The 16,606-nt window shown below is 40.7% G+C and overlaps 1 protein-coding gene across 1 annotated transcript; it reads left to right on the top strand.

Annotated features, from left to right (window-relative positions):
- Positions 1-7,217: 7,217 nt before the first annotated feature.
- NDUFA1 (NADH:ubiquinone oxidoreductase subunit A1) lies at positions 7,218-12,004 on the top strand. The gene is made up of 3 exons (XM_030210312.1): positions 7,218-7,425; positions 7,820-7,909; positions 11,895-12,004. The coding sequence occupies exons 1-3, from the start codon at positions 7,324-7,326 to the stop codon at positions 11,913-11,915; spliced, it is 213 nt and encodes a 70-aa protein (XP_030066172.1). The 5' UTR covers positions 7,218-7,323; the 3' UTR covers positions 11,916-12,004.
- The last annotated feature ends 4,602 nt before the right edge of the window (positions 12,005-16,606 follow it).

Genomic DNA, 16,606 nt, shown 5'->3' with positions numbered 1-16,606 from the left:
CTTATGCATAGGAGTAGCTTTGAGACAGACTCTCCCCCTGGATGTTTAAACAACTGGTTTGCAGGAACGTAACCCCGTGACCAAAAATACATGATCAGGGAGACAGAAATCTTTTAAGAGCATTTAATCCAAAAAGTTTATATTTTAAGATTCAGAATATTTATTTGTTGGGATTTATTAATCGCCTTTATGAAGAGATTCACCCAAGGTGGTGTACAGCAGGTACAGTTGTACATAAAACTTAACAATTTTGTTAACAGCATAACTATAGTAAAAAAAAAACCAAAAACAAGAATAAACATAAATACAATAAATGAGGCAAACTTCAAAAACTAAATTGAAACCTAATAATAGAACTACCATGAAACAGTAATAATAAAGTTTATTATTGGCTGTAATACAAGTTAAAGGTGTGATAAACTTACCTGGATCAGTTCTTTTAATTGTTGAGGGCTTCATCTAAGTCTAGTTTTTGGGTTTTTTTTTTAATTTATTATAACTGGTAGCTAAAGGCAAGTTAAATTTCAGGTGTTTCCTTAGTTCTAGGAGGCTTGCAATTAAAGGGCAATATCTACTAAGCTGTAGTAAAATAATGCATTTTACCAGTGTGTTATATACTGTAGGAGTTACTAAGCTGAGTGCTACAGGATAATGACTCTTGATAAATATACATTTGCAAATGCTGCAGCTGAGAACATTGCAGTACAGAAATAGGGGGGGGGGGGCAAATTGGGCCTGCTATCTGTTAAAGATAATAGAGTTGCCAGCTCTCCTATCCTTCTTTCAAACCAATGGCATAAGTAACACTCCAATATCTTTCTTGGAAGGGTTCGTTTTTTGTAGGAATCACATTGGCCAGATGAGTCATTCCTCTATAAAGTTCTTTGAAATTGCAGATCAGGCTTTCTATTCTGGAATTCCCTCTTTTCTTAAAAAATCTATTGTTCTCTTAGATCTTCCAGTCATAACCTAGTGGCAATTCCGTCATATTCTAATTTTTGGATTGATGTCACAAGATAGTCTTGTTTTCATGTGATGACTCCAACCATCTGGAACCACCTCCCCTCATACATTTGTCTAGAGACTTCTTTCTTAAAATTTAAGACAGCATTTGGAAAAATATTATCAAGTGGCACAGATGAAGGTGGTATTTTGAATGGTGCACTTTACAACCTAAACAGTGGGTACTGGTGGAACAGGGGTCAGATAATGTATAGCTGTGTTACCTCCCTTGGTAAATCTTTTCCTCGAAGACTGTTGGAGAGTTGGGTAATCCATTTGTAAGGACAACTATGAGTGTCTGGCTCCAAGCTTGACAGCTTCTGTTGAAGAATAAGAAATTGCCTTACCATCCTTTGAGGGGTACAGATAGATTTGAGCCTGGGTGGGGCAGTGCTTTGTTTAGTAGATTGGAGCATCAGGGACTGTTATATTTTGACCATTTTATTGAAGAAGGTGGTATCCTTCAATCTGGGTGGATTCTTACAGGAGCACTATCACCTGGAAGCCAGAGATGTTTTCCCATATCTTCAAGTTAAACACTTTATTTAGGCTGAGCAGTTAGTAGAGGGAAGCGCTGGACCTAAGTCTGCCTTTTAAGCCTTGCTGAGACATCCATTGGGTAGAGGGTATATATCCTTCCTTTATAGCATTCTTAACTCTCTTCTTGGGTGGAGGGCTTGGCAGAGGGACTTAGGAAGATAATTTTTGGAAGAAGAGTGGAAAGATCTCTCATTGTGCACAAATACACTGTCATATGCACCACAGATTCTAGACAATGGGATTAAAGTTTTGGAGCAGTGGCATTGTTCTCCATCTAGGATGCGGGTCATTACTAGGAAAGGGGGAGGTCTTTGCTGGCGTGGGTGTATCATGGTGGGTACTTTTATCCATGAGTGGGAGTTTCCTCTGGTTCAGGATTTGTGGAAAGAGGAGTTTGCATATAGGCAACAACTGTTTGAAACTCCTGTTCCAGGTACTTTAGAACTTGCTTTATTTTAATGGGAAAGTAGAAAGAATTACAGGAGCCTTGGCTAAATTGTTGCTCCTGACCATGACAGTCACGAGGTTGGTGATTGCTTCTCACAGGACCGGCTCACCCTGGACATGGTCAAAGAGAGGCTGTGTATTCTTTTTGATCAATAAAGACTAACTGCCTTATATAACAACTAGTGGAAACAGTATTGGGAGATGTGGGGAAAAGTTTCTTCAATTGGAGGGGATTTTAGCTGGATTGAGCCACAGAAGGGGTGGGGGTGGGGTGGAGGAGAGGGTTGCTTTTGTAGTTTGAGTTTGTCTTTATTGGACGTATTTCTACATGAATGTTATACTTTGCTTTTGAGAGGGGAGGTCTGGCTATAATGTACAGTTTACATTTGCTGTTCTCTCTCTCCCAAGATACTACTACTACTACTACTTGACATTTCTAAAGCGCTACTAGGGTTACGCAGCGCTGTACAATTTAACATAGAAGGACAGTCCCTGCTCAAAGGAGCTTACAATCTAAAGGACAAATGTACAGTCAGTCAAATAGGGGCAGTCTAGATTTCCTGAAAGGTATAAAGGTTAGGTGCCGAAAGCAACATTGAAGAGGTGGGCTTTGAGCAAGGATTTGAAGATGGGTAGGGAGGGGGCTTGGCGTAAGGGCTCAGGAAGTTTATTCCAAGCATAGGGTGAGGCGAGGCAGAATGAGCGGAGCCTGGAGTTGGCGGTGGCGGAGAAGGGTACTGAGAAATTGTCTGTTACATGTATTTCCTGCAAACTTCAATAAATATAAAGTTACAAAACAAAAAAAAATTAAGATAGCATTGAAAACCTATTATTTCATGCAAGCTTTTATACCAGCAATTTTGCAGTCCCATAAATGCTACTTGCCCTTTTCCAGTGACCAAGCACTGTCAGCAGTGTCACTACTCCCTTCCTTCACAGGTGTGTCACTTTCATGTCCATCCTACCTTTTTGTCTGTTACAATTATAACACTGTTTTCATGTGTGGTACTGTTATGCTATGAGGCATATTTTCAAAGTACTTAGACTTACAAAGTTCCATAGTAACCTATGAAACTTTGCAAGTCTGAGTGCCGAAAGAGACTATTACACACAAAAAATCACAGTGACTGGTGCAGATATAAAAAAAACAATTTCAAATCATAAAAACTGTCCTAAATACTGATCCAGTAACTTCATCACCTTCAAATTGTCCTTCTGCTGACCAATTAGCTAAGTATTTCAACGACAAAATCATTAATCTTCGCAAATTGATTTCCCAAGTTACTGCCACTGTAGACACCTTTCTTGATGAACTGGACCCTGGCTCAGTTGAAGTACCGGCTGACCGATATTGGACCACTTTCACCCTCCTTACTAATGAAGAAGTCTCCAAAACCATCTCTAAACTCTCCAGGTCTTATTGCCAACTTGACCCTTGTCCCAACTACCTTCTGAAAAGCGCTCCAATGTGTTTCATCGCCGATCTCACCACTCACTTAAAATTTCCTACTCCAACGAGGCTCCTTCCCCACCAGCCATGGTAATATATTACTAACACCAATACCAAAGAACTCCAAGAAACCTGCAAACAATATTACCAACTACCGTCCAATTGCCTCCATTCCCCTAATTACAAAATTGATGGAAAACAGATTGACTTCACAGCTCAATGAGTACATTCAAAAGTTCTCCTGCATGAATCACAATCGGGCTTCCGTTCGGCCCACAGTACAGAAATGGTCCTTATTACCTTAATATCCAAATTCAAACAAGAAATAGCAATTGGTAACCATATCCTCCTTCTGCAATTCGACTTATCCAGCGCCTTTGACATGGTTGATCATACCAACCTAACTAAACTTTTGGACAAACTTGGGATAGGTGGCAACATCATTAACTGGATAAAAAGCTTCATCACTACAAGATCCTACCAAGTCAAAGGGCCTACAAACATGTCATCTCCATGGCTATCAGAATGTGGAGTGTCACAGAGATCTCCGCTTTCTCCAATACTCTTTAACCTTATGATGATTCCTCTGGCAAGATCACTAGCCAAATATGGTCTTAATCCCTTCATTTACACTGACGACGTCACCATATTCATCCCTTTTAAATCCAACCTATCTGAAATCTCCGATAAAATAAACACAGGTATGACCACTCTAACCTCTTGGGCTGATGCTTTCAAGATGAAATTAAATAAAGAGAAAACACAGTGTTTAGTCCTCTCATCTCAACACTCTCCACTCCTCCCAACTACTCTTAGCACCCCAGACAACTTTAAAATCCTTGGAGTATCGATTGATAGCCATTTATCATTTGAAAACCATGCTAAATTCATAAACAAAAAGATGTTCAACATAATGTGGATTTTGAAACTAGTGAAATCATATCTTCCCTTGGACACCTTCCGGAACCTAGTACAATCCACTGTACTCACACAGATTACTGCAACAGTGTTTTTCTAGGTTGTAAGTCCCTAATATTGAGAAAGCTCCAGACTACCCAAAACACGGCAGCCAGACTTATTTTCGGCAGGTCTAGATTCAATAGCGCAACACCTCTTCGAGAGAAGCTTCACTGGCTCCCCATCTGAGAAAGAATTAATTTTAAAGTTCACACTACGATTTACAAGATATTACACGAAGAAGCCCCTACCTACATGAATAACCTTATCGACCTCCCAACCAGAAACAGTTTGACGTCTTCCTGTACTTACCTTAATCTACACCTTCCCAACTGCAAAGGTATTAAGTACAAATCCTTCTACGTATCCAATTTTTCCTTTTTGGGTAGCCAGCTTTGGAACGCTCTACCAAGATCCATCTGAACAATCAACGGCCTTTTGCCCTTCAGAAAAGCATTGAAGACCCATCTCTTCAAGAAAGCCTAGCCTAATGATTCAACTTAACTAAAGCCTGCCCACATGATTCTTACCGACGATTGTTATACATTGACCATGTTTCCCATTATCCTTATTGCTATCCCATATCTATTCCTCTCCATCTTCCTACGCCTACCTCCTAACGCTCATTTCCTTCTGTGTTCAATTCACTTATCGGTTAAGCCCAGTAATATTACGTTTACAACAAATTGTATATTCTTCTTACGACTTTGTAATTTTTTATATTGTTACTATGTAAGCCGCATTGAGCCTGCCATGTGTGGGAAAGCGTGGGGTACAAATGTAATAAATAAATAAATTATGTAAGCCACATTGAGCCTGCTAATGGGTGGGAAAATGTGGGATACAAATGTTACAAATAAAATAAAAATATAAACATGCTAATAAGAATGGTAGATTGTTGGCATGCTTGGCTCTCCCTCAACATGGTCCATTTAAAATAGTTTTGTACTCTTCTAATGGGAATCTGGAGGAGATATTGAAATTAATTATGAGGGATTATTATGCACAGTTATATTAGTTTCCAGACCCTGCACCGTTGGAAGGCACTATGTATTTGTCTGGTTTGGTCTTCTGGGGTTAGATCCGGGAAGTCTGAATTTATTCAGTGCTCCTTTTGGGGAGGAGGAGGTGTCCTGGGTAATACAGAAGTGCCCCCTAGGAAAGGCTCCAGGGCCTGATGGTTACAGAGGGGAATTTTATAAGATGATAAGTGAGGTTGCTCCCCCACTGACATTAATGTTCAGTTCCATAGTGGAAGCAGGACAGTTGCCTGACTCTCTGTGGCTAGCTCAGATCATTGTCATGCCCAGGCTGGGTCATGACTTGAAGAAACTGGAATCTTATAGGCCAATTTCCCTGCTCAATTAGGAAATCAAATTATTTGCCAAAGTCTTAGCCAATCGTCTATCCCATGTTCTCCCTGACGTGATAGAGGAATCTCAAGTGGGCTTTGTGCAGGGTTGTACTATTACTAAGAATTCTTAGATACTTGCTGAATATTTTTGGTCAACGTATAGTTTTTTCTTTGATGTGGTTCTATTGGCTAAGTGGGAAGCTTATGGGATTTCTGATTAAGCTTCTCATTTATTTCTTACTAAAGCTTATGCATTGGGAAAGACATATATCCTTCATTGGTTGCAGGATGTGCCTCCCTCTCTTTGGTATTGGAGAAATAGGCTACATGACAATGTTATGGGAGGCACGGGCTGCCCATGTTACCGCAAGAAGACAAAAAGCTTTTCTGTCTGTGTTTGGACTTGTTATTTACACCTATCTAACCCAGAGCAAAAGTGCGGTAGATTTCAGAGTGTATCATGATTTAACAATAGACTGGCTCAAGGTCCTCTGCCTGGGGGGGGGGGGGGGGGAGGATGGGATTGGGGGAGAGGTTTGGGATTCTTGGGTATGCTCATCTTACCACGATGATCTAGACTCATAAGAGTACATTCAACAGGCTGTCATAGTTGTACACAGTTCAGGGGATGGGTAGCAGTGGGTGTTTTGGGGGAGGGTGTGAAACCAGGATCATAAGTTTTCCACTTGTTTCATGCTTTAGAGAACTTTGTTCACTGTTATGCTGTTGCAAGATAAGAGAGCAACGGTGAGATGTGTACCTGGGAGCGTTTATATGAAGTCCACAGCAGTGCCCCATTGCTCTAGGGGACCAGTCTGCTAAAAATGCTGGTTTTTGTTCTGACATGCGCACAGGAAGCTGCACTTACTACAAAAACTTTGTGCACAGGTGTCCTCGACTAGCATGCAAATCTGCATGCATGAAATTTACATATAATTAATTTTCTGCATGCCATTGTATTATGCTGAGAGTAGAAGCCATACGCTAGTGCTTCCTGCATCGGTCATTCAGCCAAGGCAATTCAACTGCAGCTTGCTGTGCATGCACTTTTCAGCAGTTTGGGAAACTGAAATACATTTATCACCAGTGTGATAGAGCATGCTGGGGGGGGGGGGGGGGGGGGGGGGGAAGCCCAGAACGGGGGAGGGGGAGCCCAGAACGAGCTTCAGCTAAACAGACTTGTTGGAAAGTAGGTACATCCAATAAACAACATTCTCGGATCTGAGACCACAAATACATGTGTTCTGAAGTCTAAACATAAACTTTCAATTATTGACTGGCGAACAAATTCAGGCCATTTGAATTAACCCATAATCCCACCCTGACCCTCCCTCTCGAACCCTCTGTATTTATGATGATCCCTAGTCATTTTCTGAAGTGGCTGCTCTGACCAAAAACGTAACTCCTCCTTCGCGTTGGCTGTGAGTGACAGGCAGGCCCCTTTTTCCGGAATTCTCGCGAGAGCTGGAGGAGTTGTACGCAGGCGCAGTGCGCTCTGCCATAGCCTGGACGGCGGCCGGTGACCCTCAAGTCAGTGAGCGAGTGGAGTTTGTAAGCAGCGGTTACTGCCATTATGTGGTTTGAGATTCTGCCTAGTTTGACCATCATGACCATTTGTTTAATTATCCCCGGAGTAGCCACTACCCAAATCCACCGCTGGACTAACGGCGGCAAGGTGAGAGGCCGAGGCCCAGTGTCGCAAGCAGAAATCCGATGGTATTCGGTCACTCAGTTTCTGACTTGCATTAAATTTATAAATAACCATAAAATTAATTTTAGGGAATCCACGTAGCTGGCAGGCTATTGACACCTGTAAAATACTGTACTTTTCGGTTTTTTAATGATTTGGAACTTTTGTAAGACTTTGTTCCACCATGATTCACATAAATTTATTGTGCCTTGCATCCATATTCTTTTCTTTGTATTTTATTTAATATTGCAGTTTGTACAATTAACTGATAATTAAAAACAGTGAGCCATTTTGCTTTGTATGAGCACCTTTAGTTAAATTTTGAGGGTTAATTATATGGAATGAGTTGTATTAATCTGGACTGTGCTTTTTCATGCAGGAGAAAAGAATTGCACGATATGAGTACCAGTGGTATCTAATGGAAAGAGACAGACGAGTATCGGGTGTTAACCTGTATTACAAATCAAAGGTGAGTTTGTGCCTGTGAATTCATAAACCCATGATTTTCAGTGTGCAAAAACTGCATAATTTTATACACATATGGTTTTTTTTTTTTTGTTTCATTTAACTTCCAACAACTACCAGCACAGAACAATTGTAAACATACTAAAACAATAATAGAAATCCCCTCTTGACCTTAGTCCCTTCTCCCTCTCTTCCACTCCCTGCCAGTAGGTCCCCAAGTTTTCCCATTCTTGGCAGAAGAGCTCATTTTTTTTTCATTATAGCTGGAAGTTTGTATGTGGACTACAGGCTTTGTTTTGCTACAGATTTTCTTTTGGAGTCAGGACTGGCCCACTCAAGGACATTCCCTTGCTTCTTGTTGGGCCTCTCCATTATTGCTTTTGCTTTGTGCTTAGTACATTTGTTATGGTGAAACGTGAATCTTCCGAGTCCCAGGGCCTGCAGACTGGAACAGGTTTTTCTCTGGGATCTGCCTGAGCTGTTCATCATCCATCTTTCCCTGTACCTTCACAAACCTTCGTGCTCTGCTGCTGCAAAATTCAGTGGTGGGCCACAGGTTGCCCACCCCTGGCATGGGATCTCTTTTCGCATCTCCATGTTAGGCATATTTAAACGTTTGCTTCAGAATCACATCATACAACTGATACACCTTGATTCATCATCCAGGAGTATTAGAATTGGCTCAGTTACTCTGATTGGACACAGATGGACTCTATTTAACTTCTGGGTTTAAAGCTTTGTTTTGTTTTGTTTTTTTTAAACCACTAATATGGGTTTGCTATGACAAAATGATATGAAGAGTTAAATCGGGGTTGGGGGAGGAGTCAAGATGGTGGCTGTGAGTGTAGTGTAGCTCCAACTTACTTAGCAATATGGCAAAGAAGGGTAAACTCAGGGTTTATCCCTCTGAACCCCAGTCTCAATGCCCTCTGCTTCTATGGTTGGACGTATGGATACCTGTATTCAGCACGGGGCTCTGTTGTATCTAATGTCAGGTGCGTTGCTGGCTGTTTTTACCACCACTGCTAGGAGGAGCGGTATTTGACTTTGGCTCTGACATCTCCTTGCTTCTGAGTAAATGGTTACTTAATGGTGGCATTGCAAAACAAAAACCTATCAGTGTTGTAGAGCAAAATTTTCTCTTTCAGATGATACTGTTCACAAGCTGATTCAGGCAGACTCTTTTTTTAATAATTAGCTTTGAACTTTGGTACATTTTACCATTTGTGCTGACAGTGCCAACTTTGAAGAGATCCTGCAGGGCGGTTATAGATGCTGGTTAGTTGCAAATCTGGCAGCATTATGTCCAGCACAAGCATAATGCTTGTTCAAAATTTCAAGTCCGTATCTTTGTTTGCATGGAAGTTGTTGCGGTCTGAATATTGGTCCAGATATGTTCCGATGAGTCGCGACCAATTTTGATGCACACTTTGAGTCAACTTGTTTGACTGGATTTTGCATCCATAATGTTAAAATGTATTTCATTGGAATTAGCATCAAAAACTGTACAGGATTTGAATTTTTTAGCCATTCTTATAAATGTGTTTGGATTTTATTAGACCCCAAAAATGGCATTTTGGTAAATGTCGCGCGCTCATGGACTGACAACCTTTCAGAAAAGGGGGTCTAGATCTGCAACTATTGCAGTTAGAGACCTCAAATTTTGGGAAACTTCGTTTAACACCTGACTCACGCAACAGATAAAATTTGAACAAAATTGGAGACATGATGGTGGGAAGGTTTAGACCACTTGGCATGGAATGACCCTATACAAAGTAATACTTTTGATATTAATGCTTTGCAGATTCAACTGGTGCAAGTAAAAACTTTGTCAAATGTATATACCACTAAGATTAAAGGAATTCAGGCATTAAATGCTTTTATGATAAAATAAATTGTTAAGATGGAATGTGGAGAACGTAGAAAACACCATGACATTGTTCTATAACATTGTGCCCAACTTCTGGGAATACCCCCTATCCGCCCATACTCTTCCTATATCTACGCCCCTTCTGAGTTGTGTGCTTTAAAATTTAGGTGCTGATGTTTATAGAATAGCAACTAGGACAGATGTGTGCGCAAATCCAAATTGTTTTCAATTAACTCCAATTATTGGTGATGCCTCAGTTAATTAATTTGTGAATGCATCTGTCCTGAATGCCCAAATTTGGGCAACCTATATAGCATCCGGGTGCATGTGGCGGTCAGTGAATTTGAGTCCACACAATGCCCAGCCTCTCATTATTGTCATGGGATTTCCAGAATAACGGAATTAGGGTTCCTGTTTTCAGAGCTTTTTGTTTGATAATCTACAGAGTCTAAAAAGAGCTGCAGGTAGCACTAACTTCTGTTGGCTTTTGCAGTAACGACCACAGACACTGCTGTGTTGGTACCAATATAGGCAGTTGCAGGAAGTTGATACTGCTTGCATCTTGGAGCTGTCCATGGAGTGCCAGATTTAACATTTGTGAAAACCAGAAGTTAGCTGTGATACTTCTGGCAAATTAAGCAGCAAATAATTCTATATCTTTGAATACTAACTTTTTATCTATGATATGGCATTTTGACGTACTGTGAAGAATTTAGCAGAATCGAAAACTGTTGTGTGCAGAATTTTTAAGTCTTTGTGTGAAGATTTTTGTATAGAGTGCATTATTGAAGTCATGAAGAGAACACCCTGCAAATATGAGTAGTACTGGCATAGCCCTTTGATGTTATTCATTGCAAGAGGAAAGCCTTAGTGAATTAGGCCTCACCAGCTTTATGGCTGAACAGCAGATAGAAAAAAAAGGAGGTATCCTTAGGGGCCCTTTTACTAAAGCTTAATGCGTGCTAACGGAATTAGCGTGCACTAAATGCTAAGAAGGCCATAGGTATAAAAGCACTAAAGCTTTTGTAAAAGGGCCCCTTAGTTTCTTGTTTCTGGAGCAGTCAGCACAATTCGGGTAAAGTTGATTTTGTATGAGATGTGCCCTTGAAAGTGTAGAAGAAAAGACATTTTATTCCAAAATGTAAAGATAGTACATTGTCTAGTAATAGGCTGACTTGGCAACTGTAGCAGTGCTGTGCTGCACCATATGGAGAACTTCAATCCAGTGAACAACAAGTCAAGCGGAACATATTCAGAAGGACCAGACTGACGTCGCAGATGTTAACAGTCAAAAATGATGAGGAGTCAGCAGACCTGTACTACCAGCAAGATAGCTGTAGGACTGAGGCAGGCCACAGAAATCAGAGTGGGTTGCACGACTCAGATTGTGGACCTTTTCCTGTCAGATGTAGTAACGGACTCCTAGAAGAAGTGGAGCCAACAGAATCATCCTAAAGAGAAGACTACTCCAGTAACTGGACTGAAAGAGAGTTACCCCTGAAGAAGGCCTTTTGGCCGAAACACGGACCGTGTAGGGTCTTAATAAATCATCATTTTTGACTGTTAACATCTGCGACTTCAGTCTGGTCCTTCTGAATATTTTCCACTTGACTTGTTGTTGTTTCCTTGTGTGTTTTGCGGGAGAATTGGACTCTCTTTGTTGTTCTTCAAGCTTCAATCCAGTTCCTGGATTAGGTCTTCCGTACAGTAGGTCTGCTGGGAAGGCTACAATCACAGCCCCTGAAAGAAAGGAAGTCAGTCACCGCACAATTACCACGGGTAGTGGTCACACATAGGGCCCATGATTGCAGGATCTCCACATGGAGCCTGGCGCATGGCCCTCGGCTGAAGACTTTGAATGCAATAACTGAGCCAGGTGAATTAGGAGGAGATAACATTCCCAAATAGTGGTTATTTGTAGATCCCAGCCCAAAAGAGCAGAAGGAAATTGCCCTCTCCCAATTTCTGCCTTCCTTGCACCCCACCCCCACCCCCCCACCCCACCCCAAAAAAAATAAAGGCAGCTAAATGTTTTCCACCTCTTTGAAACATGATGTTGTACAAGGTTCCAGGTAGATGTATAGGATGTCTCTTTACTTTCTCTTTTTCTTTATTCTAGGGGTTGGATAACGTGGACTAGGAAGACTTATTTTCGGAATAAAAGGAAAAAACAAATGAGTTCACCACTCTTCTATAAAAAAAAATAATAAACTTGGAAAATAAAACAAGACCCATCTCAGTTATGTACCTTTGTATGTGATTTTAGTAGGAGTGTGTTTTTGGAGTCACATAAGCTTAGCAAAGAGGATCTGGTCGGCTCTTCCTGGTATTCTATCTATAAAGCAGTTGACATCTTCTGTCCATATAGCCATTAAAAATTAAAGGTTTGGATGCTGTTTCCCATGTTTTTCCTCTCACTATCTCAGTTTTGTTCCTTAACACAGGGGTTCTTAGGAAGTTATATGAAAATAATACAGGATGCTGTTTTTCATAATGTTGCAATCTGTAAAAGGTGAGTTAATAAGTGTAATATTGGTTTCAAATGGATCAATTGATATTTGATGGAACACTGAATTGTAGTAGCTGCCTCTCTTTTATTAACTGATAGTAGATGCCACTTGGAGATGGAACCTTGAGTGCAGCTTGTATGGGTTACAGAGAGAGAGAGCCAGGAACCAACCTTCTATATCTCTCTCTCAGCGAGAGTGCCATAACTTGAGGGCCATCCTTCTGGTCTTCGTTAAATGCTATCCCCTCCAGTTGGTAGGAGAATTCGGTGAATAGCATATTTTTACTCGCTGCTGCACAGAGTTGTTGAGACTCCGGAGCACTTCATCAGGCCTGCTGATGAGGGGGCAAGGGGGCCCGGCTGACCCAGTGGTATAGCCATGGGGAGGCCTGCCCCCCCCAGCTGCAGTATCCTGAATGACTGGGGGTATGCCCAAGCCCAAAGAGCTCTGCAGCCTGAACCTTCCCTGGTAAGAGGAAGTCGGCGGCCTGAACCTTCCCTGGTAAGAGGAAGTCGGCGGCATGCTTTCTAGCAGCCAACGCTGGCACTTCGCATATGCTCAGTCTGTGCGCATGAACGGAGCATGCACGAGGATGTTGGTGTTGTTGGCTAGAGAGCACGCTGCTGACTTTGTAGTGGGGGAGGTTTGGGCTGCGGGGCTTGGGCATCCCTACCAGCAAAGCTAACATTTTTAATGAAGGAGGGGAGTCGGAAAAAGAGTAGTAAGGAATGGTTGGCCCTCCCACCTCCACCTCAAAATGTGTTACAGGCTACACCCCTGCTTTCCACTGTTACTAATGGTGTGGTGGGGAGGGGGCCCCATAAAACTGTAAAGAAGTTTGGCTGCTCAGACTTCTCCAAGGAGAAGAAGGGTCTTCATATCTATCTGGAATTGTTACTTGCAAACTATTTCCCATAAAGCAAGAAATGTTGTATTAAATAGGTTCCTGAGTGTTTTCTAATTTATAAAGTTTAGTAAAGGGTTACTTTAGAGTTCTCTGCCTGGTTGGGGGAGGGGTTAGGAAAGTAGACCTTATCATTCCACTGGTGACCTGGGGTCATAAGAGTCCAGACAACGGGTCATCTCAGTTGTAGTTTCAAGGCAATGGTTACGGGGAGTTTGGGTTAGAAATTAAAATTTGTTAAAAATATTGAACAACGTGTGTTTGTTTGAATTAATGTATTTTTATTCATTTGTTCAATAAAAAATTGTTTACAGTTAGACTGAATTCTAAATGGAATAGGGAGCCAAAGATGTTATGTGCTGAAAAAAAAACCAAAAGTAAAGTTTGTGTAAGTTTAAGAATCTTGAAATGAACCCGTGAAGCAATAGGTAACTAGTGATACTGAAATGAGCAATGGAGTGTTCTGGTTGAAGTGATTGGCCTTGGAGAGAATTCAGGTGGTGGTATTTTGAATAGCTATTAGTGTGAGTGTTTACCGACACCTATTCTTTAGGCAGCAAGGACTCAAGTTTAATCCTGTGCTATATGGCAATGTTCACAAAAATGCTAAGTTTCCATCTAGACACGCCCCCTTGCCTACAAACTTAAAAATATATTTTAGCATGTAGGTACCACCAGATGCCATTTTAAACTGTGGTAAGCACACAGCGCTCGCTGCAGCTTCGCAAAAAGACCCATGACTGTGTAGAGTACATCTTGCTCCATGAGGAGGAGCTGCTTTTAACACAATAATTGCATTCCTTCTACTGTATATTTATTTATTTGTTTGGTACATTTGTATCCCACATTTTCCCACCTATTTGCAGGCTCAATGTGGCTTACATAGTACCGGAAAGGCATTTGCCGTTTCCGGTGTGAACAAATGCAATGTGATGTTGTGATAAGATGTAATTTAAATGGCAAAATCACAGTAATAGTCGTAAGGTGGGAGAGTAGTGTTGTGCATTTTACATCACCAAAAGCCAGATTGTCAATGTGACAAAATCTTCCAACAGTCAAGGATAAGAAGCATAAAAAGACAAGCTTCAGACTTAACATTCTAAGTAAAAATAATGGAGGCCTGTTAATCACCCAAAGAGAGTTCTTCAAAAATACCAGCCGTACCAGGCATTCGCAGTCTTTCAATAGTCCAATATCAAAATGTTTTAATTTCATAACATTAGGTTATAACACCCCTTTTTAAAACTACACCTGGATTAATAAGTAAAGGTAAGCCTACAATGGGAAATTTGGAGTAGTCTCAACAAAAAGATTCTTAAAAATGCCAAGTTTCTGTTGAGCACAATCTGCCAAATACTCCATCACTATTACATCAACTACAAGGGGAATATTAGTAGTAAATTTGAGAGACTGAGATCAACCCCATTTCTACTCTAGTGTAGAAGTGGGTTGATTACTGTCATGATAAGCACACAATGAGCCCATTTAGAGACATTGCTCCGTTGGGGAATCATAACAGGTCTTGCATTAAAAAGAACCAAGCCTAAAGGACTGTAAGTTTCCTTCATGAGTGCAACTTTGGCCAGAGAGGACATAAATTTGCCTGTGTCTTAACCTAGGTCTTTGGATCTAAGACCCTCAAGCTTAAAACACAGCAGTAACATTAAAAGGTAAATAAAGATAAATGATGTCTAATAACTTTCCAACAAGGGATAGAGTTATGAAAATATGTGCCCCATACCTACAATAACTTGGATACACAGGATCAAGTAAAAAGCCTAGCACCTAGTTCTAGGAAGGCAATCAAAAGAAGGTAGCAGACAAAATGTATTGCGTCAAGCAAGCATCACAGGAGCACTTTGGCATACGCCTTCGGTGTTTGGTGATATTCGTATAGTTTTTGAAGAGGTAGATTTGAAGGGAAATGGGACTTGTCTGTCTGTGGTATTTTGCAACTACATTCAAAGCGGTTTACATATATACAGGTACTTATTTTGTACCTGGGGCAATGGAGGGTTAAGTGACTTGCCCACAGTCACAAGGCTTGGTCTCATTTCTACCCCCCCTGCTGCTGTCACCACCACTGTCACTATACATCTTCCTGGGCAAAAGCTCCAAAGAGATTTAGACTCAGTGCCAGCATGGGGCCTTTCAAACCATGACTATGCTCCAGAACTGCCATACTATGCCCTCCCTGGTGCAGGACTTTCAGTTGGGAGGAAGGTGGAATGTGGCAGTGCTTGCGTACAGGCTGGTGCTGTCCTTTTTGGAGCTTTGGCCCAGGAAGAGCAGCAGAAGAGCTGCCAAGTTACCCAGTTCCAGGAGGAAGACATTTTGGCTAGTTCTGGTTTTGAATGTACATTCCCAATGCAATGTGGTATTTGGAATCCTTGGTTCTACCCATTGCAATCAGGGCTACATGGAAATTAAATAATGCCTTTCTATCTGAGCCAGACCTTAGTGAACTTTTTTCATCAGAATTTCTTCACGAATCGATAGATTATGACATAGTTCTGTTCTGGGGAAACCTATAAAACTAACCTGCATGATCAGATTTTTAGCTATTCCTTTTAGAAAAAGAACAATGATACACTAGAAATGAACAAAATAAAAGTATTGGAAACCCAACATCAAAATACCTTGTGTTCAATTTTCTCAGAACTAATTACTTCAAAATAAAACTGAAATAAACTTGCCAGTAGGACGGCTGCTTCAGATATATTAAAAAAGATACTGCTGGTAGGATCTCTCAATATTTAAAAGGAAAGCATTAAAAACACACACAACCTCTATTAATGATTCTACAATGAAGATTATATATCAAACAAGCAGATATTGAGAAGGCGTTTACCAACTTATTTGAAAATCTGTTTCAGTCTGAATTCCACTCGACTTCTGTGGAAATGGATTCTTTTGTAGAAACTTTTACCCATATTCAACTAACTGATAAACAACAGACCTTGCTGGAAGGAAAAATTACATAATAAGATTTATTAAATCTTTACTAGCTAACAAGACTCTGAGACCAGAGGTTACACCTCAGAATTTTGTAAAACCTTCCATAAATTCCTCTATTAACTAATTACTACGATTATTATCGTCATCAATCTTCTTCTAACCAAAGCAATTTTGCATATGCAACCTTACGTTGATTCCTAAACCTGGAGGAGATCCTCCTTTAATGCAAAATTACAGTCTGATATATTTGTTAAAGATTGATTATACAATTTTAACTACTAGGCTCTTCAAAATACAATATTGTATTGTCTATCCCAAACAAGTTGGTTTAATGAAAAATAGGAGATAATCTCAGACTGTTTTATGATTCTAATTATATTGCCTCTAATATAAATGAATCTTGTGTAGCCCTATCACTAGATGCTGAAAAAGCCTTTGACAGAATAGAATGACCTTAAA

Source organism: Microcaecilia unicolor, chromosome 7 (genome assembly GCF_901765095.1).
Source record: "Microcaecilia unicolor chromosome 7, aMicUni1.1, whole genome shotgun sequence".
In the NCBI taxonomy this organism is placed as follows: Eukaryota; Metazoa; Chordata; class Amphibia; order Gymnophiona; family Siphonopidae; genus Microcaecilia; species Microcaecilia unicolor.
This window is presented reverse-complemented; position numbering and strand designations above follow the sequence as displayed.